Source organism: Diabrotica undecimpunctata, chromosome 7, assembly GCF_040954645.1.
Source record: "Diabrotica undecimpunctata isolate CICGRU chromosome 7, icDiaUnde3, whole genome shotgun sequence".
Taxonomy (NCBI): Eukaryota; Metazoa; Arthropoda; class Insecta; order Coleoptera; family Chrysomelidae; genus Diabrotica; species Diabrotica undecimpunctata.
The window spans coordinates 110,990,984-111,016,958 of record NC_092809.1 but is presented as its reverse complement, the minus strand read 5'-3'; the positions used below and the strand labels follow the sequence as shown (position 1 = coordinate 111,016,958).

Below are 25,975 nucleotides of genomic sequence, written 5' to 3'. Positions count from 1 at the left end.
GATTATATGGGAAGATAATGCGAGAAAAGATAGAGCAAGCGATAAAAGGCAAAGTCGGGGAGGATCAGGCAGGCTTCACGGCAGAAAGATCATGCATAGACCACATATACACACTGGAACAACTGTTGGAAAAGAAAAAAGCAAAAAATAGAGATACACATTTGGCATTTGTGGACCTGAGAAAGGGGTATGACTCTGTACCAAGGTCAGAACCATGGGAGGTAATGTACAAATTAGAAATAGAGACGGAACTCATAGAAGCTACAAAAGCTTCTATGAGTTAGTGTGTATAAAGAAAATAAAGTGTCCATTAAAATGGGAACAAGAATCATAGGAGACTTCACCATAACAAAAGAACTCCTGCAGGGTTGTTCCACATCTTCAACCCTATTCAAAATATACTTAAAGAAAGCCTTGACTACATGGAAAAGAAAATGCGAAGGCAGGGGAGTACCGGTACGAAACGAATACCTATGTACGTTAAGCTTTGCAGACGATCAAGTAGTGATTGCACAAGGCCAAGAAGACCTCAGTTACATGATGAAGAAACTACAAGAAGAATATACCAAGGCTGGCCTAGATATTAACCTCGCGAAAATAGAGTACCTATCTAAGTGAAGAATACATAGAAGATCTACAGATTGACGACAACGTAACAATCAAAGGAAAGGATAAATTTAAATACTTGGGGTTTATAATCACGAAAAAGGCAACAACAGAGGAAGAAATTAAGCAAAGATTAGGACAAACAAGAAGAGCATTCCGACAACTTAACTCAGTATGGTGGGATAGACACTTAAATAAGAAGACAAAAACACAGATTTATAAAACATTAGTGCGAAGTATTATAACATATGGGGCTGAAAATTGGATTATAAACAAGAAAAAAGCAGTAAGATAGTAGCAACAGAGATGGAATGTCTGCGAAGATGCTGCAGAGTAACAAGAATGGATAGGAGAAGTAATGACGAAATAAATTAAAGAACATCAATAGAAACAGACATACTAACATACATAGAACAAAAAAGACTAAAGTGGTATGGACATGTAAGAAGAACTAGCGACATCAGATGGATAAAGAGAATAACCGAATGGAGCCCCATAGGAAGGAGGAAAAGAGGACGACCCCGAAGATCCTGGTGGAACGAAGTAGACGACGTCATGAGTAAGAGAGGCCTAAACGATGAAGAATGGGACAACAGAGAGAGATGGAAATGGTTGAGCGAGGAAGGCAGTGAATACTGTAGAATCCTTGAATATATATGTGTATATATATATATATATATATATATATATATATATATATATATATATATACATAAATATATATAATTAGTCTTTATATTTAGAAACATGTATATCATCTTATTTATGACTTTAGGGTGCCACTACGGAAGTATTAAATGAATGTACAATGAATATTACAGTTACATACTTATCTTTTCCTGTAACAACTATGTAATTTAGAAAGTTGTTTCGATTTAAAAAGTTACTTTACAAATTAAGCTCACATTTTGTAAAATTGTTGCACATAGTGTACCAACTAGGTGAGGAAAGAATGTATTATGCATCTCTTTTCTTCCGAATGTCAAATAGTCTCAAGCTATATTTGACGAGTTTTCTTGAGTTAATGCTGTACATGAGAGTATGATACTTTAAATTTATAAAACGGTATATCGTTACCTAAAACTTTAATCTTAAACAATTTTGATAAAACAATACATATTCTAAAAAATATCAAAATTATATTTGTATAAACCATGTTCTAACTTAAAATTTATCTTTGCATGTGATGTTTAATTATTTAAGACTAAAGTTGTCGGTAGATGATATTGAAATAAAGCATGTGCTGTGTGGTCAAAACAAAAGAAGCATTTGAACCATTCTACTGTTTGTAGGGGTGCCATAAATCTATCAGTTTGTGTCATTTAACCTAAATACAACACCTTTAAACGAAACCGTTGGTTTCGAGCAAACAATCCACCCATTTTTGTACCTGGAGACATCTTTCGGCTGGTATCGAGCTATGGGCTCGTGTATCTTCGGATCATACTTCTGATTTTTGAAAAAATCCGTAGACCGTTGCTTTTGCTGAATTGGTTTTAGAATCGAAGAAGACTTGGTGGGTTTAGGAGTGGGTGAGGTAGATTTAGGTCTCTGTTTATTTTTGCGAAGAAGAGAAGTGTCTTTGGATGCTACAGAGTGTTCTGGAGAAGACAACGAGCGAGTGTTATCTTCAAGTCTTGGATAACGGTGTGCTGTCCAGTCAGCAGTTAAGTACGGAGCAATATCCCTAAGTTCACGAATGCTGGGAGACGAAGTGTACATGTGTCCTACCAACGAAATATCTTCCTGACTGTCAAATTTTTCTCGTAACTTTTCGACTTCACCAACAGGGCATCCGAAAATTTCTGCCAACTCTTCTATACTTTTGCGATGTCCTTTAGTACCATTCTTGATATTTTTACGTGTATAGAGACTAGCAATTTTACTTATTATATTAATGTGAGGCATAAATCGATCTTCGGCTCTTAAAAATACGGGCGAAACAACTCCTCCCCTTCTAGTTCGACTTCTACCTCTTCCTGAGTATGCAGGGTATTCATATTTTCTTCTTAGATTATCCACGTGCCCTAAACTAAAATGTGGGTAAACAGTGTTAAGATCTGATTCACTCCTGGATCTCTTTAGTGTAGTGTCTCCATAAATATCTTCTAAGAATTCAAATTTATTGCGAAGTCTGGACACTTCTCCAGTTTTAACTGGACGTTTTTCACTAAAATAAGGAGAAATTGATCTACTTCTGTAAAGACTGTCATTGCTAGTATCGACTGATATTTCAGACCTTATAGGACTTATGTCAATGGCACGCAATTCTGGCCTTTTTGGAATAAACTTCTGCTTTCTGGTTGCTGATAACGGAATTGTAGCAAATTTCATTAAATCTGTTTCTCCAAAATATTCTTTAAAGCTTTGAACCGATTTCGATTGAACAAGAGATTTCTCATGAGATTTTTCTGAATCTTTCGCAGAATGAACGTTGCTTTCACTAACCTCAATACCTGTTTCAGCTGGTTTATATATAGTTGGAACGTATGGCTCATGTTCTTTTACCTGTTCAAAATACTCAACTTTTTTTTTAACATCTTCCTTCTTTCCAGTACATATAACAGTCCTTGTACTTTCATCAGTACTACCACTTTCAGTTTCGCTTAAAGATGTCACCTTTCCGTTGTTGAGTGCATTTGTCTTAACCAAAGGTTTTTTTGGTTCTTCTTTTCGCAAATCTGCTTTAATATTAGCTTCAGCTGACGCAACTGCCCCCAATACTTCCTTACCAACAACTAATCGTAAGCCTAAATCTTTACGTTGATTACTAATTTTTTCTAATAACTCTTTGCTTAAAGTATATGATAACATTTTCTTATCATTTTCAGACATATTTGAGCTTTTGGTAGTTTTAGATAGCTTGTACATATGATCAGAAGAATCTGAATTTCTTCGGACTGTTAAAGTTGGAACATATCCTTTACTCTTTTCCTTAGGAACATGAATAGTATAATCTTCTTTGTTTTTTGGGTAATTGTTATATATTTCTGCAAGTTGTTCCTTTAATATATTTACTTGTTCCATTGACAAGCTACTCCAAAGCTTGCTACCAATGCCATGATTCAATATTTTTTCGGAGTCGATAAGTCTTTGTCTGGCTGTTTTTACTCTTCCTTCTGAATGTGCTCTACGCTCTGTTATATTACTCGCTATATTAGCTACAGAGAATCCTCGCCACAAAGGTTTATACGTGTCTTTAAGGAAAGCTAGTTCTCGTCTTTTAGCGTTTTCACGATCAGATTCCTCATACTTAATTTTTTCAAATTCTCCTTTTATATCATCTACTGACTTTTCCTTTATTCTAAGCCCCATATCATATTCTTTGCGCCATTTATATCGCTGAACGTCTTTAGGAAGATACAAGAAACCCTTTTCTTTTTCTTCCTTTTTTATTTGATTGTAAAGTGCTCCTAGTTCTTGTTCTGCACGTTCACGAGTTCTAACCTCCTTCCATCTATCATAATCAATAATTTCAGTTTCGCTTTTTTTCCTAGGTTTGACGCTAAACACTTTTTCAAGTTGACCTACCTTTTCTATTTCTGTATAAAACTGATTTAAGTCTTTAAATTTGTCATAATACCTACTGCCGTGAACTTGATCTGTAAAGTATTTATAATAATCCTCACTTCTTAACGAGTCCAATGACGTAGTACTATGATTTAAACTCGGACACATGTATAAAGACACTTCTGGTTGTTTCTTCTCAACTTGAAGGCTCTTATATTGCATTATTTTTCGACAAGACGGTGATCGACATAATTTAGGAGAGGGTGGTGGAGAAATAAATTTTTTATGTTCTACCACAGGTGAAATTGGTCTACTCGTTTGCGAGAATATTAATTTTGCTGGCAAACTTGAACTTCTTTTGGGTGGTTTGCTTTCAAATTTAGTGCTATCGTCAAAAGTAACTGACTTGGGACTTGCAGATCTTGAACGAATTCGAGCTATATCCAGACTTATAAATTTGGAATCGGAAACAGGTCTTGTATGTTTTAGATATACTTTCATGGCACTTACTGTAGGCTCAGGAACAGATGACCGTCTACGAGTTAACTGGTTTGTTTTTTCAACAATCCAAGAATTTCTGCTGGTGTTTGACGGAGTGGGAGATATGTCTCGTAGAAACAAATGTTGGAAGAAATGATTACTTTCAATAGCGTTCTTTTGTCTACGTATATCGGATAGTATCGAACTAGTATCAAAGTCTTCTTTGGTTTTAGCATCTGATCTCTTAAATGTTCTTGATCCGTCGATCTTCTCCAAAGATTTGCTTGTAGGCCTACTTGATTTAATGTCTTTTTTAATTTCGTCATTGATTTGTTCCTTTTTTGACTTTTGAATCTCTCTATAGTCTTTAGATGGAACACTTTTAGGTTTTATTACGCTCTTCTTCTTTGGAAGTTTTGGTGATGATAATGATTCTAATGATCTCACTTTTGTTGACGATGAGCTTGAAGGACAAGGTGATGCTCTTTTCGGTTTAGGAGAAGACGGAACATTTGGTTTTAAAATATTTCTTCCTTTATCTGAAATTCCCACCTTTACTGGCAAAAACTCTTTATTCTTGCCACTGTATTTAGATGACGCTAATACAGCATTAGATTTCTTATATACTGTACCGTGTGGTAGAGTCATCATGGATGCTTTTTTAACCTCTGTCGGTGACATAAGATCGGGAGATTTTACCAGCTTGGTTTTTATGTTTAAATCAAACTTTTTCTTCTCAGAACCAAATGTTTTTGGAGAGCTTCTCATAAGATTGAGACTTTCCATAGATGAAGTGACCGGACTTCTACCAATAGTCGTTTTACTCGTATTTCTAACAGAATCCGTCGATTTGGATCTTCCAACATAATTATGAACATTAGTTTTACTTTGTATCTTACGAGCCGAAGTTTTAACGTCTTTAGAAGTAGTTAGGGTAGACGTTATTTTATTCTTCAGATCTGCTGAAGCAGTAACCTTCTTAACCACTCTAATTTTGGGACTGGGACTTCTCTTGCTTGGCGTTGGTGATAATTTACAAGTGATTTTATCCTTTAAGTAATTAACTTTTGATTTATCAATGTTTGCTGTTGTCGTAAAACACGTCTCGTGTCTTTTACACAGCGGTGATTTTTCTGTTTTGACTTTCATTGTCGAAACCAATCTTAAAGTTGGATTATTTCTAGAAGATTTCCTTCGAGGTGGTGATGGAGGAGGAATGGGAGGAGGAGTCGGAATGGCTGAAGAAGGAGCAATTCGCTTGTAAGCCGAAAAAGTGTTCGGATCTTGGTGCTGAACTGTCACCGGGTAGCAGAGTACTTCCTTTTGAGGCTTAATATTTTTATGAACTCTTATTCTTGTTAGAGTTGGGGAAATTGGGAAAAATTCCACAAATTCCGTTTCTGTGAAGAATATTCTTATTAGACTTTAAGTTTAAATATTAATATTGTGCTCGGTGTTCTGAAAAACAAAGTGATGACTATTGTGTTCATTTAAAGATAATAGCTACCTAGTCTTACAAACAGAAGAAATCAAAAGCCTTTAGGATTATTTAATTAATAAGTTACTAATAATACATAAGTAAAAACAGAATAAAACAAACCTTATTAGAATAAAGTCCTTCACCAGGGTACACAGATAGTTACAGAGAAATATTTATATTTCCAGCTTAAAGTAGGCAACCAGTATAACACATCATTTGGTTCTAATAAATATTCTGTATTTGTTCTGTGGTTATAGTCTTATACTAATTTTAAAGGGGGGAATTAACTGTTTCTTAAACTTGTTTTCTTCATAATATGTTTTCTTTGTTCGAGATTGAGTCACAATTAAGCTAGTATAATTTTATTCAGGGCTAATGTGCATTAAGCTTGACGTATAACCAAAGTATAGCCGAAATTTAGCATTTATGACTTTATCCGCCCTGAATTACTTTCTACTTTAATAGGTACTTAAAATAAGGTTCTGCCGTTCTATGTATTTTGTTCTCTAATTAAATACTGCGTTGAAAAATAAATATTTCCAGCATAGTATTTCAATTGTTGTCGATCCGTCAACAAATTTAAACTTTTAGGTCTTTGGAGGTTGATACAGTATACAATATAAACTTAAAGAAGAATTTAAAGTTTTCATATATATGTGATTAACTGGAAAAGTTACATTATATGTGCCTAAGAAAACATAGAGGAAAATTAGTCTTCCTTTACAAATATTTACATGAAGCTCTAGACGAAGCACTTGACACAAAAGATAAATTAAATGATGTAATAGTAGTTTATGGTGGACGGAAGAACTGGTACAAAGAAAACATCTTACAAACGGTAGCTCAACACAAAAGATAGGCAGGACAGAAAAGGTTACTGATGGAAATATTAAAAATGGAGATTAAAAAAACAAATTAACAATATACAAATACGGCGAGCAACGATGAAAATACTTTAATGAATCGCTAAGCACACATGATGTGTTGTGAACTCTTTTGGCGTAGAAACTTGGAAAACTTACTATTAGGATTTATTTGATAGTAATATTATAATTCTAATACAAATACAAAAACTCTAGGTATACTATATGACGGGAATCTCAGACATCCTAGTCGTATAAATAGTAATGATCTTACAAAGACTATAAAAATATAAACGAAAATATTCTCTGTACTATCTGTATATTTGACCTTATGAAAAGAAAAAAATCATGCATTACCTTCACCAACAGATTGATTAGATTTAGGTAAGTAGAAAACCTGTTTTCTGGGGACTCACTAAGATGACTTACCTTTCGGTCTTTCGGGTGCTGGTTTTCGAAGACCATGCAATGGTATATCCCCACCCTTTTGAATAAACTTGTAGGCTTCCCGTTGCTCCTTTGGACTGATCTGTTGAGCTACCGCTTCCTCTTTCCGCCTAAACACCAAAGTCGAGTCACTTTCATATCCGGACTCTTTTAAGGCCCTACGGACAAATTAAAATTTAAAAATAATAAAATTAGCTTTTAGAAGTGGCAATGAAGCTCTAAAAAGTAATAAACCTATCAATTTTCCGTAGTAAGTTAAATCGCTATGCAGCTTTTTGCATTCGATTCAGGGGAGTGTCAGGATAATTGATGAAGGGAGATGAAAATTGCTTTTGTGCACAAGGAAAATAAAAAAATTTAAACCTAAAGGTTTTCGAGGTCGCTGAACACAAATATAAAAAGAGTGTTATATTAATTAGATTCAAAATCAGCCAAAAATCATGACTCGGGGGTTTTCGGGGGCGATGAATACTAATATAATAACGCCGATATCCCTGAGTTACCTGGTGCCCCAGGTGAATCTCGTTTTCTGAAGTTTTATGTTAATTTCACTTAAACTCAGTCAAAACTCATTACTCGAGAGGTTTTTGAGGTTGTTCAACACGAATATCATGGCAGGAATGCTCACAGAGGTACCTAGTGACTCACATGCAGATTATACACATGGTGACCTCCATGTGTATAATCTACGTTTAGGAAAACGTAGATTATACACTTGGAGGCAAACGGAAGAAAACGTATGTTTTCTGTTTTTGGAAATGCAATATCCGTATGCACAATAAGCAACTTTTAACTCCCAGACATCAATTTTGTTCACAAACTTTCCTGAAACTCTCTCGAATTTAATGCAAAAAGGGTCATTGAGATTCATCTTATTAAAAAAATTTAAATTTAACAAAACTTTTGTTTTGTAGTCACTTGGTAGTATCTAAAAAGTTTAAGCAGCCTTAATTTGCGCCAGAGTGGTTTAAAATATAATTGACTGTTTCAGCTTGTATGTCATTGTGTGCAGGTGTTTCTTGACTGGCACGTGTCCAGTAAAGAAGTCTGTTAGGTTTCTGAGCTGATTCCTGCGTAATTATAATTTGCCATGTGTTCAATCGGATATACCTTCCCAGTGTTATGGATCGCATGTTGTGTTCCAGATTTTCCCATTTTTGGAGCGTGATTTTGGACACTCCAAAGGCCCGCTCTAGATTGAAATATCTTGTACCTATCCTTTTCTATTAACTTCGTTAGCTTTTTCGTTGTTATGTATTCCCCAATGATTTGGTACGGACACAATTATATTTCTTCTGTCTATCGAGTTTTTCCCCACTAGCCTAGATATTATCTTAGGTTGTGAGAGTCTCCTTATCCACTTTTGACCTTAAGTTTAAAAAACGTTCACGTTGGCAAGATGTATTGGTTATAAGGATTATTTTGAAGTAAGCTAAACTAGTCTTTTTCTTCAAGATCCATCTTCGATCGGATGTTGGAAATCATAATGGGTATAGGGACCTTATCGGCCGCTCCTCTAAATAGTTCTACACTACTGCATTCAAACTATTTTCTCAGGTTATTAAGCCAGGATATTCTTCGCCTTCGCACATTTCGCTTTCCCCAAACTTTTCCTTACATGAGTTGTAATAATGAGTATTTTTGAACTCTCATCACCGGCCCTAAGTAATCAAGTTTTTGTCTTTTGAGAGTTTTGATTATTTTGTCTGATCCAAGAGATATTCGTTATCACGGAAGCTGAAACTTATTGTGTTTGCTGTCCATTGTTGTTTACTACACACAGTCTAGTATTTTTTCGCTGTAAAAGTTTGGTACAGGACTATTGCTTTGTATATGCTAAATACACCAGGGTGTCTTGTTGGTTGCCCATAAAGTTTTCCTTTCTTCTAGTTACTTTCCTGTTTAACACCCTTTGAAACCATGATATGCATAGGATTCTTCTGTAACATCAAAAGTCAAACTTAAAAATAATATTCAGGTAAAATTGTTCTTCTTGTAATGACGCTTATTTGTTCCGGATGTTACCAAAAAATACACCTTCTTCCTGGATATTACTTTCTATAGCCTTTTTTTCTAAAGAATTAGTTCGAATAGGGTAATATGCAATGCTTAAATATTAAGTTGTCGATATTAGTAACGATGTAGGTGACGTTAATGCTGACATCAATATTTTAAAAACGTAAAGTACCCTGTGTAAACCTACGCTGTAAAAATGACATTGTTGTAAAATCAACAATCAGAAAAACCTGACAGAATATTCTACGACAACCGACGTAACGGAGTGAAAAAAAAAATACACAATGAAAAAACGATGAAAGAAGAAAGATAAAAAATAAATTATCTATAAAATAAATACTTCGTATCACAAAAAGCATACTCACTGATTTATGAAACTCCTTGGATGAGGCTGAGCTTGAACTCTCCTTTGCTGCTCCAAATGCTACAACAGTATAACTGTTAATATATTATAATACATCAAAAGATATATTAGTTTAAATGGTGTTTAGGTTCATGCAAGTCGGTGTTGAGATCTCATACATTTATTTATTATCCTTTCATGCTAGGAAACATGCGTATTTTAATATTCGTTTCAATTTTTGGGTATAAAATTTTAGTTTTTGTGAATCACAGAAAGTAACTAATTGTTCAATTTATCAAATTTCTTACATATTTAAACAAAAAGCTAATACATTTGAAGAGGATAATTATCAAGATTCTTAATATATTCAGACATACTGGGCTTGAAGCTATTCTAGAAACGCCTGTTTGTTTTTTCAACATAAAGAATTAAACCTGAGATATTTCGGTTAGGAGCGTACCTAGATACATGCACCACTGACGTTTGATTCGAATTTTTTATCGCCTCACGGTATATGGTTTCCCAACATTTCCGAATGCGATATAGCATCGAATCGTCTGAATATTTCAAATTTAATCATTTAAACCTTTACCGCATACGAAACCTTTTATGGTTGTAGTGTTCAAATTTCAAAGTGTTGTAGTATGCATAATATCCCCATCGAACCCATCGAAAATTCTGACTACATCATAGCTATATAGTACTCATTAAACTACGAATCTGTATGTTTGGTTGCCTACCAGTCAAGAGAAAGATTGTTATAACTCGTATGACCCCAATTTGAAGCAATATTTTTTATCGAAATAGTGAATTTATTTGTTGGAAAAATTTTTTGAAGAAAGTAAGCATTATTTTTTATTGTACAAATATTTTTCTACATCGAATTTTACATGATTATCTAGCTTTATGATGTCATTTATTATCAAACCATAAATGATTTCGAATGCATTCAATCTTATTTTAGTTATAACGTTTTTAGAAAAATTATCATTTTTCGTTTTTGTTTTCAGAATGGATCCTGGCAAGTTTTATGGCTCATCTAAATACGTTAACTGTATTCCAAGTGGTGGAGAACTAAGATAGTGATAAGAATGAACAAAGGAATTTGGATGAAATTATACCTATTTGCTCTGGTATAAATAGAATTGTAAAAAAAAAGAAACATGAAAACTTTTTGTGGGAATCAGATCATTTGAAGCATTTTAATAAAAGTAATTATGCATTTAAAGGCGTTGTAGAGCTACCAGAATGTATCCCTTGAGTTAGAAACTCCTGCAGATTTTTTCTTATTGAAGTTATACTTCTATACGCGCGCTCCACGTTGGAAATTTGTATGGGAGTGAATCTGTGAAATCATTACATATGTAAGATAATGAGTAAGGGAGAGACAGAAGATATATTTTCTCTCTCTTCTTCTCTCGAATATAAAAATGTTCCTTTTGTAAATATAATTTAATATTATATATATTATATGTATAAAGATATATATAATATATATATATATATATATATATATATATATATATATATATATATATATACAAATGAGCGCAAATTATTAGAACAACGTATAACTAAGACATCGTCGAATAATAATAAGAACATAAAATAACATTGAAATAAGGGAGGCTGCACCGTAATTGGAAACGGTTGATAAAGCTGCACATGATGATGATGATGATATATATATATATATATATATATATATATATATATAATAAAATATTTATTAATATTATTATTTATGTGATATGTTTTGTATTATTTATTAAATGTTCATAATTATATTCGTCTTTTGTATTTCAAAATAATAATCTCAATAAATCACTGTATGACCCAGAACTGTCAATTTTGAAATGCGTCTGTGTCATGTCCTCGGTAGTATAGTAGTCAGTATCCCCGCCTGCCACGCGGGAGACCGGGGTTCGATTCCCAGACGGGGAGGACTTTTTTATTATTATTTTTACATGGTAAATTAAACATATATGCGTAAGTAGAAAAGTTATGTATATTATTGTCAATTTTTAAATACTTATGAATATTGCATTTTAATTTGTATTGTATTATTATATTGAATTATGTTGCACTGTATTGTAGTGTATTTTTTTATGTGTATTATTGTGATTTTTAAATACTTATGAATATTGCATTTTAATTTGTATTGAATTATTATATTAATAACAAAATAAACAATGAATTTTACTGCAGAGTATGTGTAAAAAAATTTTTGCACTTAACTCCTTTCATACATATATGAAAATAAAAATATACATTTTCATCAAAATATTGATTCAATCCTTCATTTACTATACTCCTATTACAGGTCAAAAGTTGTTAACTTAATTAATTAATTGTTAGTAAGTTGTTATTAATTCCGTTTCTCTTTCTGCTGTCTTACCTATAGCATTACATATGTAATGATTGTGCAGATTGACTCCCAAATAAATTTGTAACGGCGAATGCTTGTATAGAAGTGTAACTTCCACCGGCAGTTCCACCGGCAGTCCCACTGGACTGCCGGTGGAAGGAAAAGTCCCACTGGACTTTTTTTTGTATCCAAAAGATTAATATCCATGACTGCTGAACAATCAAACATAAAATCTCTGCAGGATAACATAAACAAACCTGCCAATATTACCGAAAACGAAATGGAGCAATTCATAGGAATGTCATGTAATATTTATGTCATTGATGAAATTACCATCATCGAGACTTTACTGAAATACAACTGTATTAGACTGTATTAGACAAGATTAAACAATAGCTGTTGACGAACAAATTATCCCTACGAAACGCCGGCACCACCTCAAACAATATAATCTGGCAAAACCTCACAAGTGGGGATACAAAAATCAAGTACTTAGTGGTGTATGAGGTTTTAGTTATGACTTTGATATTTTTGCTGGTGAACAAAGCAATACTTTTCCTTAGAGCCCCTGATTTAGGGGTCAGTGGAAATGTTGTCACTAGACTGACAGAGACAGTACCGAAGAACGTTAATCATAAAATATTTTTCGATAACTGGTTTAATAGTCCAAAATTACAGATTTATCTTATGGGAGGATAGGAGAAGTGGACTTATTAGACTCGATGTTGGAGCCTTACAGAATCCATCTAAGATCAAGAAAATGGTATAAACGAATTTTTTTCATATGTTGGATCTATGTGTTGTGAACGCATGGATATTCTGGCGTAGAAAAAATGAACAAAATTGCTATATGCCATTATTTGACTTCAAACAAGCCGTTTCTAAACATTTATGTAAATCTGGGAAGCCACTACTAAGAAAGAGAGGTAGTCCAGTAGAACAAAATGGGACTCCAACGTCTAGTCGTCAAGGAACTCCACCTGTGCTAACCAATGGGACAACCCCAACACCAACAAAAAGAACAAGAAAAACTCCTGCAAGACTTGTCTATCACAATTTCATAACTAATGTATTTTTGTATGTCAACATTTTATTAAAATATGTTCGTGTAATGCATGCGAAACCACATATGGATTTTCAAAAAATCTTCCAGTTTGTAGTTATTGCATATGAAACCATATATGGGTTTACAAAAAACTTCTATATATAGGACTAAACAGTTATTTTAAATGTACTAATGCCTTTTATACGCCTTAATAAAAATCACAATACATAAAAATATTTTTTATTTAATGTTTGCAATAATTCATGCAGTAGAGGGTTAAAACTATGCGTATACGGATCCAATGCAGCGATAACAAATTCGAATCGAACGTCAGTAGCGCTTGCATCTATGTAGAGTCCTTCAGCCGATTCAAATTTTGTCGAATTGGTCAAATACCAAAAAAACCTAGGTATTTTGTACAAAGGGAATTTTTTTTAATTAGTACATTGTCTCTGACGTGGTATAATAGGTACGAGATGGTAAAGTGGACGCGGAAATTTTGATAAATTGACATCTATTATTCACGGTTGCTATAAACTAACTAGAAATCTGACTAAAGATATTTGGTTCGATAAGATTTAATTTCGATTGAATTATCGTACCGTGTGAATGAGTGTCTCGATCACTTAAAATATCGTTGCGACTAAATTATTGCATCGAAAATTGGAATTTTTAATTTTACATCATTTTTACTAACGTTATGAAGGTATAAAGTAGTGTTTTCTAACTTTTTTGAGCGGTGCATTTTGTAAATAGCCGAAAAACGGAAAACTACAATGACGATTGAATGTTTTTTAATATAATGACATTATTGCTTAAGTAATTAGAGAACTGGGATGCCAATACAAATACCTATCGTTATTCGTTCATATTTATGTATATTTTTTAGAAAACTTTCTATAATTCTTTAAAAATTTGTGAAAAAGTGTGATACACAACCTACTCAAAATAACATATTTGTTAAAAATGAACACAAACAAAAAACAATTAATTATTTTGGGTAGATCCAAGAACAATTTTGTATGTAATCGGAATAAAAAATATATTTGGGACATGCTCCTTTTCCTTACAGATTTTGAAAGTGCCCTTGCGAACATGACCTCATAGCTGGGTAGAGCCGAGTTATCATCTAGCCACTTTTGCGAAAAAAATAAGTGTTAGTATCAAAAACCCTCCTCCAAATTAATTTAGATAAAAGATGTGAATAGTAAACTGCAGAAATTCCTCGGGTATTTAAGAATAAGTATTTCACATAGGATTTACTTATCGTCTATATGGACATATCCGATTTCTCTTCTCACCGATTCAATTGAAATCAGTCCTATTACAAAATGGAATATTCGAAGCTTGGTCATCTAGTCATTATTATTTTTATTCAGATTATAGATTATCTGTATATAAGTTTCAGAGACGTGTTCTCTTCCGTTTGGGTATCCGTTGTTACCTTTGTTCAAATTTTCGACCTAACTTCTTTAACCTATTTACTTTCTCTTTTGTCTTGTTAAAAGAGTTTGTTGAAAACTTATTGTATTAAAAAGTTACTAATTCAAAAATATTAACTCGAAATCAAATCAATTGGAAAGCGGAATAAAAATGTATATGGAAACGAACATAATAATACTAGACAACGAAAAGATGTAAAAATGCATTGAAATAAACCAGCAAGGACTGGAAAATTGGAGATGGGCTCTTGAGGAAAAGCATTTCATCAGCAAACGTGGTGCAAAAGGTATGATGGAAGACAATCTGAGAAAGAGGAATTAGAATGGTATGTACCAAGATAGAAACAGACAGAAATTAGGAAGGGTGCTTGGCATGCGGATAAACGCAAAGACAATGATGATTTTTTTTTCAAATTAAATGCCATATTCTTTGCTTGTCTTAAACAAATAGTTATATTTTCTTATATTGATTGGTTTTCTTTTAACAACGCTACCAAACAAGTTAGTTTTTTAACTATAATATTTTAACAATAATATCGATTTCAAATACCCGAGGAATATCTTCTACAGTTTTGTACATGTAAAGTGTTAAAGAAGAAAGAAAAAAATATTAATATATTATTCAGCATAAAAATCGTACCCCATCGAATATATCCATGACTTCGTCCCACCACTATAAAAAATAAAAAAATATTGGATCATTAGAAAAATTTTAAACCTCTAATAATGGTAATAATTAATAATATATTATTTTTTTAATTATATTTAAGATATTACCCGAGCTAATTTGTAAAGTTTTTTTTTAGTATTTTACAAAAATCTAAACAAAAATTGATTATCAACTAAACAACAGCTAAGGTTATTAAACAAAGAGGATATACTTTAATAAAATACATACGTGTATGGTAACTTACAAAAGTGAATACATAAGGGTTTTCATCCACGAAGCAACTGGTTATTTATTAAACTATTAAGCAACCGTACTTTTGACGTGACAACGTCTTAAATTAGGTTGTGGCTCGGAGTCATTCATGAAAAAGTGTAAGGCCCGCTCACGTCTGTTACAGTGAGTCACCGAACGAGAGAGAGGCCCGCCGGACCGGTGAATACCTTGCGTCTCTCTCCCACTCAAACATGATCGGTCCGCTGCGCGCGCAGCACTGGAGAATTAGGCGCGTTGAATCGGTGCGTGCTTCCGTGCTTGTGTCTCTGTCTTTCTCGAGCGTTCTTGGCGTTCAAGACACATTACAGCAGAAACACTTCCTTTCATTTCATATTTCTCCTATCATCGTCCTATCCTCAACAAAATCACTCAAATAGAAATTAGTTAAGTTTAAGTTTACATGTACAATGTTTTAGTAAACAAAATATATTTCTATAGTTAAAATTTGTGCAATTCTTATTTTCATTCAATTCCTTGTTCCTATTGTGCAATTTAATAATATTCATATCAATAAATATTCTACCGAGAAAAAGACGTTGTCACGTAAAATTTTCGCCCGTAAAACCGACTTTACAGGCAACCGATTTTTTATCGGTTTTTGTTTCTTAGTAACTGATTTGTGTGTGTTTTCAGAGTGTGTTTCAGTTTTTCACAGCTTTTGGTGTTTGTTTATTATGTTTTACTAGGGAAATTTGAGAATGTTACAAGAAAAACCGTTACATTATTCAAAAATATTCAATGCCATTAATATGACTGTACATTAATACAAGCGAGTTGCTTGTATTAATGTACATGTAGTAATGTACTCAGACCAAATTTTATACATACACTTATTTCTTCTCTGCTCGTTAAGCGAAAGAGATCGAGCTCCCAACGTTACATTCAATGTTGTCAAGTATTTAAATTTTAATATTGAGATTGGGACTTGGCAGACAACTAACTTTATATATTTCAAGCTTTATAAAGCTTCTTTTCGTTGGTTTTAATGTTTACTCAAAATAAAAACAGAAAGAGATCTCAGATCAGATTTCAAATCTCAAAAAATAGAAAGAGATAACATTAATAACCTGAAATTAGCCTGAAATAACCATTAGTAACCTTTCTCGGATCATGGATAAATTTCTGTGTAGAATTTTTTGAAACCTTCTGCTTGAATATGCTGGACGTAACTTCAAGCCTTTTGGTAGTAAGTTGTTATCCCTACATCTTCGTAAAAATTTAATCGAATTATGACAATGTGCCAGCTTTTCATATAGAATTTCCAACCTACTAAAACTTTGAATGACGCTAGACCCATACCGGTTTCTTAATATTGTTCTGAAGCACTTTTCTTGTGGCATCTTAATGCAATTTGCTATTTTTATTGGGAATAAGTAATAATTTATACTTGATAAGTTGATTTGACGTTTCGATTTTCACTTCAGAAATTGTTCTCAAAATGTATTGGAGATACAAAGAAATAAAAAAGAGAACTTTGAAATCATTTGTGTATAGAAATAAATATAATCTTTATAGATTATTTTGTAACCATAACTGCATTTCCAATTAGCTGAAAATGTGTTATTTGTTATATAAAATGGAGTAAGTTTTTTACAAAGCCGTAAAAGTAGAGGGAATACTGTTGTTTGGAATAAATATGTGTTCAATTTCCAAGAGAAATCTCCTATAGAGCGGCAATCTTACATTAGGAAATACAAAAATAAAATTGATGTTTTGTAATAGCCTGTAACCAGTTTCTACGTAGACGAAGTGCCTAAGTCATTGTGATGACACGTGCACGTAAGGTAGAAGTAAATAGTAAATGTGTATCTATATAAATACTTGCCTGTTTTGCTTCTTTTTCTGAGATTGAGGAACGACCTGGTGTGTAGTTTTCTATTTTTCCTGGTTGGGTCGTGTATTTATCCGCTGAGTTTCGTACAACGTCAGAAGACATTGACCTGGTAGAGTTCATCGTTAGTATATTTGTTTAAAGTATTATTAGATTTAACAAAATTTTCATTCAGTATGGATCGTAGATCAGATATTTGTCAAAACAAATTATGACAAAGAGACAGTGAGACTCACAACATCAGTAGCAATAATGGATTACGACTGATAAACTTAGCAGCAGCACTCAATATGACAGTCGCTAGCACCTATTTTGAACACAAGAACATACACAAGGTAACCTGGCCCTCTCCTGATGAAAGAACAACGAGTCAGATTGATCACATCTTAATAGATTCAAGACATGGAACAGACTTAATAAACTGCAGAAGTTATAGAGGCGCAAACATACACTCAGATCATTGCCTAGTGATCTCAACATTAGGGGCTAGAATTTCAAACACCAGTAAAGAAAATAAAATGGATACAAAAAAAATGGAATGTACAAAAGCTAAGAGATGCGGCAATTGCAGAACGGTACTCGGAAAACATCACCAACGGGCTAAGGACTCAAAATGTAAATGAAGAATGCCAGACAGATATCGACTCCTACTGGACCAGAATAAAGGAATACATTGAAGCAGCAGCGAAAGATGAAATAGGAACAGAAATTTGTGCCCGTAAAAATCATTGGTTTAACGATGAATGCAAGAATGCAACAAAAGAAAAAAATGACGTCTACAGAAAGATACTTACCTGACGAACTAGAACAACTGTAAAGAATTACCAGACAAAAAAGAGATGAAAAGAGGATAATTACACAAAAGAAAAAAACGAAACCACCTAAATACGGAACTTAAATATATAGAAAACCTTAACAGATAGAAAGAATTCAGAGCATTCTATAAGAAAGTTAACATCAACAGCAACGAATTCAAGGCAACCACAAGACAATGCAGAAGTCAGACCTATTAACAACAAGGAAAGATGTATTGAGTAGATGGGTGGAATACTTTAACTACTTAATATGGAGGAAGAGGAAGAAAACCTGGAAGACGAAAGAGATGAGGTAAGGGGAGCAGACGAGAGAGAAGAGGAACCACCAACGATTATTAAATATAAGATGCAGTTATAAAATTAGCCAGAAACAAATCACCCAGAATAGATAATCTTCCAGCTGAACTATATAAAGAAGGTGGCTATGATACCATTCTAGCATTACAGCAGCTTATAAAAGAAATATAGACACAGAAATCCCCCCTCAATGATTGGAATATTGGAATACTTTGTACCATACACAAAAAAGGAGATATCTTTGAATGCTATAACCACAGAGGAATTACGCTTCTAAATGCAGCGTATAAAATATTTTCCACAGTACTATGTCACCGTATGGCACCATACGCAGAAGAGATAGTAGGAAAATACCAGGTTGGTTTCAGAGGTGGTAAATCTACAATTCATCAGATTGCAAATTGCACCCTGAAACAAATTTTGGAAAAAACACTGTAATATGGCATTGATAGTCATCACATATTTATAGGCTACAAGGCAGCCTACGACTCTGTGAATAGAAGAGAAATGTTCAAAACAATGAAAGAGCTAGGAAAACTAAATCAGTTGGTAAATTTAACAAAACCAACACCTGAAAAAGTCGAATGTAGAGTACAAATTCAGGGGGAACTGTCTGAACCTTTTAAAACAATTAATGGGCTACGCCAGGGAGCCCCTTTCTCCTGTATACTGTTCAATCTGGCTCTAGAAAAAGCAATATGTATGTCAAAAATCACAACCACTGGTTCAATATATAATAAACCAGTGCAAACCCTGGCCTATGATGATGATATCAATATTGTTGGGAGAACGGAAAACGCTGTACGAGAGGCGTGTGTAACATTAAAAGAAGCGAAAGTGAACGAATTTGTATACCTTGGAGCGCTCCTTAATACTGAAAATAATACTACTGCAGAGATAAACCGCAGGATTTACTCGGCCACCAGATGCTATTTTGGGCTCAATCTCCTCCTTAAATCCACAATTCTATCGAGAAATACAAAAATAAAACTCTACAAAACAATAATACGCCCAGTTCTAACATATGGTTCAGAGACCTGGACTGTAACAAAAAATAATGAAAACATGTTAGGATGTTTCTAAAGAAAAGTACTAAGGCGAATCTATGTAGCAGTGAATGACAATGGAGCAGAGAATATACCAGGAACCTGATATCGTAAAACGTATTAAGATAGGACGTCTGAGGTGGAAAGGACATGTAATGCGGATGGAACAAAATGACGCAGCTAGAAAAATGCTCCTTGATAGACCCATTGGTTAGAGAAGAAGAGGAAGATCCAGAACAAGGTTCCTTGTTAACATCGATGAAGATATGAGAAATATGGGAATAAGTGCTTGACGGAAAAAGGCGATGGATAGGGACGACTGGTGAGAAATTCTTGAGGAGGCTAGGACCCACGCAGGGTTGTAAAAGCCAGAATGATGAACAATGACAGTGAGACTACAACGCAAACAATTTTTGTATCCTATTTTAATATACAAACCTATTAACTGTTGGCCTTGGCATCGTAGATGAAATATATTCCGTAGATCGATCTTGTGGCGCCGGCCGCCTTCTATCCAGAGTTTGATATTTGTAGTCGGTGAAATCACTGTCGTACGCCCCTGGTTCCGGTTCGGACAGATAACCGGAAGTGTAAGGGTATTGCGCTAAAAATTAGATTAAACTATATTAGATGAGAGTGAGGTAAAATTGATGAATTAATATTTTTGTACATTTGGCTGTTACTAAGCGGTTATCATGCTCTAGATCCTTTGTGTTGACATGATAATGATAATTATAGTAGTTAATGACGCAATATATTGTAACGAACAAACATATTTCGACGTACCCCATATAACGATTGCATCTCTCAAAACGATGATGAGTGTTCGAGAATGTTCCTGATGTATCGACCAGCTGACAGATCGAGGCATTTATACAAGCGAGAATAGAGGTGGACTATTCCAGATTATTCTAGTACATAATAACTTGTATTACGGTGTGAGGTAATTTATTTATTTAAAAATAAATTCAGAAGTGACTTTTGAAAAAGACTTTTGAACTTTTGAAAAATATTGCTCGTCGGGAACATCCACGTAGTTTGTTAGTGATTTTCAAAAAAAAGAAAATTTGTAAAGTACGTGTGTGCCTGACCAAAGATGCTGTTAGTAGAACTTTCAGTAAAACAGTTGCGTGAGCAACTAGAAGATAGCGATGAAGACTGCAGCGGGTCCAAGAAGATCCTTCAAGAACGACTGAAGGATGTTCTCAACAAGAATGGAGATGAGCCAGAGACATTCCAGTTTCAGTCAGCAGAAGAAGCAGTTTTAACGAAAATAAAAAATGTTTCTCAAATTTTAAAAGTTATTATGTACTAAAATAGTCCACCTCTATTCTCGCTTGTATAAACGCCTCGATCTGTCAGCCGATCGATACATCAGGAAAATTCTCGAAAACACATAATCGTCTCGACAGATGCAACCGTTCTATGGTGTACGACGAAATAAGCTTGTTCGTTACAATATCATTTCCTCGACTTCTAAACACGTCATCCATATTGCTATGAACTAATAGTCAGAAATATATAATACAGTATTCCAGGAAATAAGAAATGAAATGAGTTATAAGCGTGATTGCGTGATCACTTACATCGTATGGTTTAGGTGTTGGGAGGAATTTTACCAAGAAGCGTGTCAGTAGTGATCAGTATAGAAAATATATAGTTTTCTCAGAGTTGTGTTATACCTACGGTGTTTTCTCAAGGTATATGGGTGCCTTTATTTTTAACGATAGCTTCTTCCATTTTTATTAAATGAAACTATATTTATTATTAGACCAAAAAAATGTTATGGATGCGAGATGGGTGATGGCAGAAGACACAAAACGAAAGCTGAAAGTCTTTGAAACAAAAGTTCTAAGAAAGAAATTTAGACCTATTACCGAAAACGGAGTATGGAGATGAATGTACAACCATGAACTTTACCAACTGTTAGATAAGAGGCACTGGCAGCGGACGCGCAAAATTTGCTAGACGTGAGAACCTGGAGAAGATCGGCGCGGGACCGGCAAGGTTGGAGGCATAGTTTGGAGAAAACCAAGGCTCGATTTGAGCTGTAGCGCCATTGACGAGAAAGAGACTATTTAACTGCTTTTGTAGAATATTGTTTATTTTAATAAAAATGAAAGAAGATATCTATCATATTACTGAAGTCCGTTTGGTGATTTCCAGGTGCCTTTGTATATATCTCTTTCAAGCGAAGTCAAAATTATACAATCGATTCCAACAAAAAACTACTATAAAAAAAGGACATTCTCAAGCACAAAATTTTTTCATTTTGTTGGGATATGTTATCATCCCTGTTCCATACCATGCGAGTTAAGCGTTCACTTTGTATTCCAGTTCTTCCTTTGGTGGAATTTTCAATTTTTATTGACGCTTGTGAAATGAAAGTATTTGCGTAGTTGCAGCAATCATTGATTTAGCTGCTGATTCAGCTATTGATTCATCTATTATTGTTGATTAATTCCGTCATTAAAGGAACATATATTAACTCAGGAACATAATAAAGTTCAGGACCTTGATTAACTCGGTTATTTTGACACTCAAGAGAATTAAATTTTTCTCAGAAATAAACTTCTAATCTTGATAATTATATCTTCCGTTTTATTCACTGATGAATACGTAGGATCAATTGCGGAGTGGATTGTATTTGTAACAATATAATTCATGTAATGCATGACTTGATGTATAACTTCTTCCAAATACGTTTTGACATGTTTTTAGAAATTATTATGTAAGTACAGACCAAACAAGCATCTGCGGTTGCTAATGCTCTTTCTATTGATAGAATAAGTAATTGAATATTCTTATGAAATAAAAAAAATATACTAATTTGAGTATTTGACATCCCTAGGTATATGGTCAATCAATAAAGACAAAGTTGAATATAAAAACTCGATAAAAACATTCGCAAAGAGATTCGTAAACCCCAGGAACAGTGGTTAAAGATAGTTCCACATAAATTAAGCAGATTAAAGAAAAACAGAACTATTTCAACATACACAAGCTAGTAAAAGAATGGTGAATGCAGAATAAAAGCTTGTAGCCTCAACAAAATAGTAAAGAACAATAATATTATCTATAACGCTTAGGCACTTTTCCATCAGTGGAAAACAAATACCTAACAACTCTATGTAGAGAATAGCCAGCACAATCTTGCAGACCAATATAAAGGCAAAGTTTCTCCAAAAATACTTAAATCATAAATACTAAAAGCAATAAATCAAAGTAAGCAAAGGCAGCAGGATTAGATGAAATATACAAAAAACGTAATAAAACTGCTAAATCACAAGAATATGGATGCGCTGGTAGAACTATTCAACAATATCTATGAGATGAGCGAAATATCGCCTAGGCTCCAGCCTTCAGTTCAGAATGATCAGTCTATTAAGTGAGGTTATAAAACTGTTCTTGAAGATAGTGCATACAACATTTTTAAATGATGTAAACAGATTGATGTAACTGATTTAGGCAAGGCCTCGGCTACGTGACGCACTCGTTAATTAGACTGTATTGGTTCAAAAATACAGAGACCATGGCAAAGACGCGTTTCTACACAAGGTAGAATGATAGATCAGAATTAGTTAAGATTCATTGAGAACCTTTACTTAAATCAAAGAGCATGGGTAAAAGTAGGGAATGTAAAAGGAAAATAGGGAACCTTAAGAGATACTGCGCAAAGCATAAAGATGGGCAAGTTTTTAATAACCTTTGCTATGCTGATCAAGGAGTTGTAATAGACGACAGCCAGAAACAAAGTCTTATCGATGTATTAAATATAGAAGAAGCACAATTTGGTTTAAACATTTACAAAAATAAAGTGGTGGTTAGTAGAACACCGAATATCTCGGAAATTGGATAACTGAGGACCTAGACCCAGACACAGAAATACTTAGCATAATTAAACAGGCACGACCAACATTTATGAATATGAGCTCTGCTTAGCAACAAGAGTTTTAGTTTAACGGTACGGTACCCTTTTGTGAAATGCTACGTTTACTCAGTACTGCTGTATGGAGTGGAGAGTGGACAATAAAAGCTAACGTGATTAATAGCCTTGAAAGCCTTCGAAATGTGGGTGTTAAGGAAAATCCTTAAAATTTTCTGGACGGATCATATAACCAACGACGAAATACTATGTCAAATAGAGAAAGAAAGAGAATTGCTGCAAATAGCGAAGCGGAAAGCAGCTTACGTCACATATTTGGGAATTTTTTAAATTCCTTTTTAAAATTGATTATGGAGGGGAATATTGAATATTGAAGGTAAAGAGGCATCGGGAGAAGAAAATACTCATGGCTATAGAGTATAAAAGGGAATGGACAAACCTCGACATCAATGCACTTTTCAGAGCCGCACAAGCCGCGCTTTAAGAAGAAAAATATTTGAACAAAAAAATATAATAACTAAAATAGTAGTAAACAACGGCTTAGGCGTACCTAAGGATGAATGAAAATAAGTTATTGAATAAAGTTATCGAAGATAAACGAATAGACAAAGAAAAAATCAAGATCAAGGAAATGTTAGGAAAACAGAACAGAAGAACTGGAACAAAAAATAAAAAAATAACAAATGGCAAAGGAGATAAAGTAAAGAAAATGACCATTTTAAAATACATAAAATAAATTATATAAATTCCGCACATATATGTGTCGATGAGTCCAAAAGGTCTAGTCTTGTGAGCTAAATTTAATTTTATTATTAGCAAGATATGTCTCTCTAATACAGTCATATATAGAAGACATATCTTTTAGAGTTAAACAGGAAGAAGAATATTCAGAACTACGTCCAATCAAAGCAGGAGCCCCACAGGGCAGTGTTCTGGGACCCATACTATGTTTATTATATACCTGTGACATCCCTGTTACAGAAAATATTAAGCTGGCCAGATTTGCAGATAACACTACAATACTAATAGTCGGTGAAACATTCGAAAAAACAACTAGATACCGTCAGAGTACAATAAACAAAATAAGCAAATGGAATAACAACTGGCGCATACAAATTAATGAAGGGAAATCTGCCCATATCGATTTCACTTACAAAAAAATAAATAATCACCCAGTTTGATTAAACAATAAAATCATCCCGTACAAGAAAACAGTTAAATACCTAGGGCTACATTTAAATAGATAATTAAAGTGTCAGGAATATATCAGAAAGAAAACTGAAGAAGTGAAACTTAAATACAAGAAGTTATATTGGTTATTAGGTAGAAGCTCACAATCAAGAACAAGGTACTAGTTTACAAAACAAATGCTCAAAGCAGTATTGTCCTAGGGTCTACAAATATAGAGCTGTACTAGTGAGAGTAACTATGATTGACTTCAAAGAATCCACAACCGAATACTAAGAAACATAGTCCACGGTCTTTGCTATACCCGCAACAAAGACCTACTCGGGAAATCTGTATAGTAATAATTAAAGAAGAAATAAAGAAGATTGCCAAGGGTCACGAAAACTAAGTTCATAACCATAAAAACCATACAAAGGGAAGTGTTAGAACTGCTAGATAATCAAGACCTTATCCTTAGGCTCAAACGCACCAAAACTTTTGGAATTTGTGCGATAGTGATATAAATGTATAAATAATAGTTAAGTAGCAGATTAGGTTAAATATAAAATGCCGGTTAATTATAGGATTAGGTGCATTGTAAATTTAATAAATAAATAAAAAAATATCAGGAAGAGCAGGAAAACTAGATTGCCAAAATAATAAAATTAATTAATTCCACAATATGGAAAAATATATTATACCAACCATTAAAAAAATCACTGCTACTAATAATACCTAAAACTTGATGAAGACTATGATATAGAAAGTACATGGCATCATTCAAACTACTGATAAATATAGCCTATGTATTTTGTGAAGAAGGAGCTGGAATTTATCGATAACTATTTCAAATCTACCATATTATCAAAAGTTTAATGTCAGGTAGCTCCGAATGCAAGTAATACAGAAAGAGTGTCTTTTATTTCGAAGCCATTCAGTATCTTAGATATTTTTTAAATTAAAAGGAAACAGAAAAAGCACAAAAAATAACGTAGACCTATAAACGGAAAAACGAAAATAAAAAAAAAACAAAACTTTATGTTTATAACGGATCATTAAAGTAAGTTGAATGTTGTGACAACCTTATGTAGGTACTGACAGAAAAAACTACGTACACATCTTAAAATTTAAACACCCACATAGTTTTAAATAATTGTTAAATTCTAACTCACCTAAACATATATTTTTTTACTTTAGTGATCCACACAGGCCTACAAATGATAAACTACTGTTTGTTTACGTGCAACGGAATGCTTCGAACAAATTATGCCATTACTCAATCGTGCGATAAGAGTAGTTTTAGTTATACATACATTTAACATAAAAAGGTCATTGTTTATCTAATCGTTTTTTTAAATTATTCCAATATTTTAAGCAACCTACCTTGTTT

General features: G+C 33.5%; 1 protein-coding gene across 14 annotated transcripts in view; it reads right to left on the bottom strand.

Annotated features, from left to right (window-relative positions):
• Positions 1–25,975, bottom strand: part of CAP (Cbl-associated protein) — a 573,660-nt gene that overhangs the window by 80,443 nt on the left and 467,242 nt on the right. For 12 of the 14 annotated variants that reach the window (XM_072537967.1, XM_072537966.1, XM_072537968.1 and 9 more), the window contains 7 exons: positions 19,971–20,136; positions 17,369–17,483; positions 15,241–15,273; positions 14,229–14,294; positions 9,768–9,826; positions 7,369–7,544; positions 1,947–5,996 (listed from right to left, as the gene is read on the bottom strand). In XM_072537967.1, the coding sequence (XP_072394068.1) occupies positions 1,947–5,996; positions 7,369–7,544; positions 9,768–9,826; positions 14,229–14,294; positions 15,241–15,273; positions 17,369–17,483; positions 19,971–20,136 (4,665 nt within the window). The remainder of the gene's footprint in view (positions 1–1,946; positions 5,997–7,368; positions 7,545–9,767; positions 9,827–14,228; positions 14,295–15,240; positions 15,274–17,368; positions 17,484–19,970; positions 20,137–25,975) is intronic. The other 2 variants (XM_072537971.1, XM_072537972.1) reach the window with 2 other exon arrangements.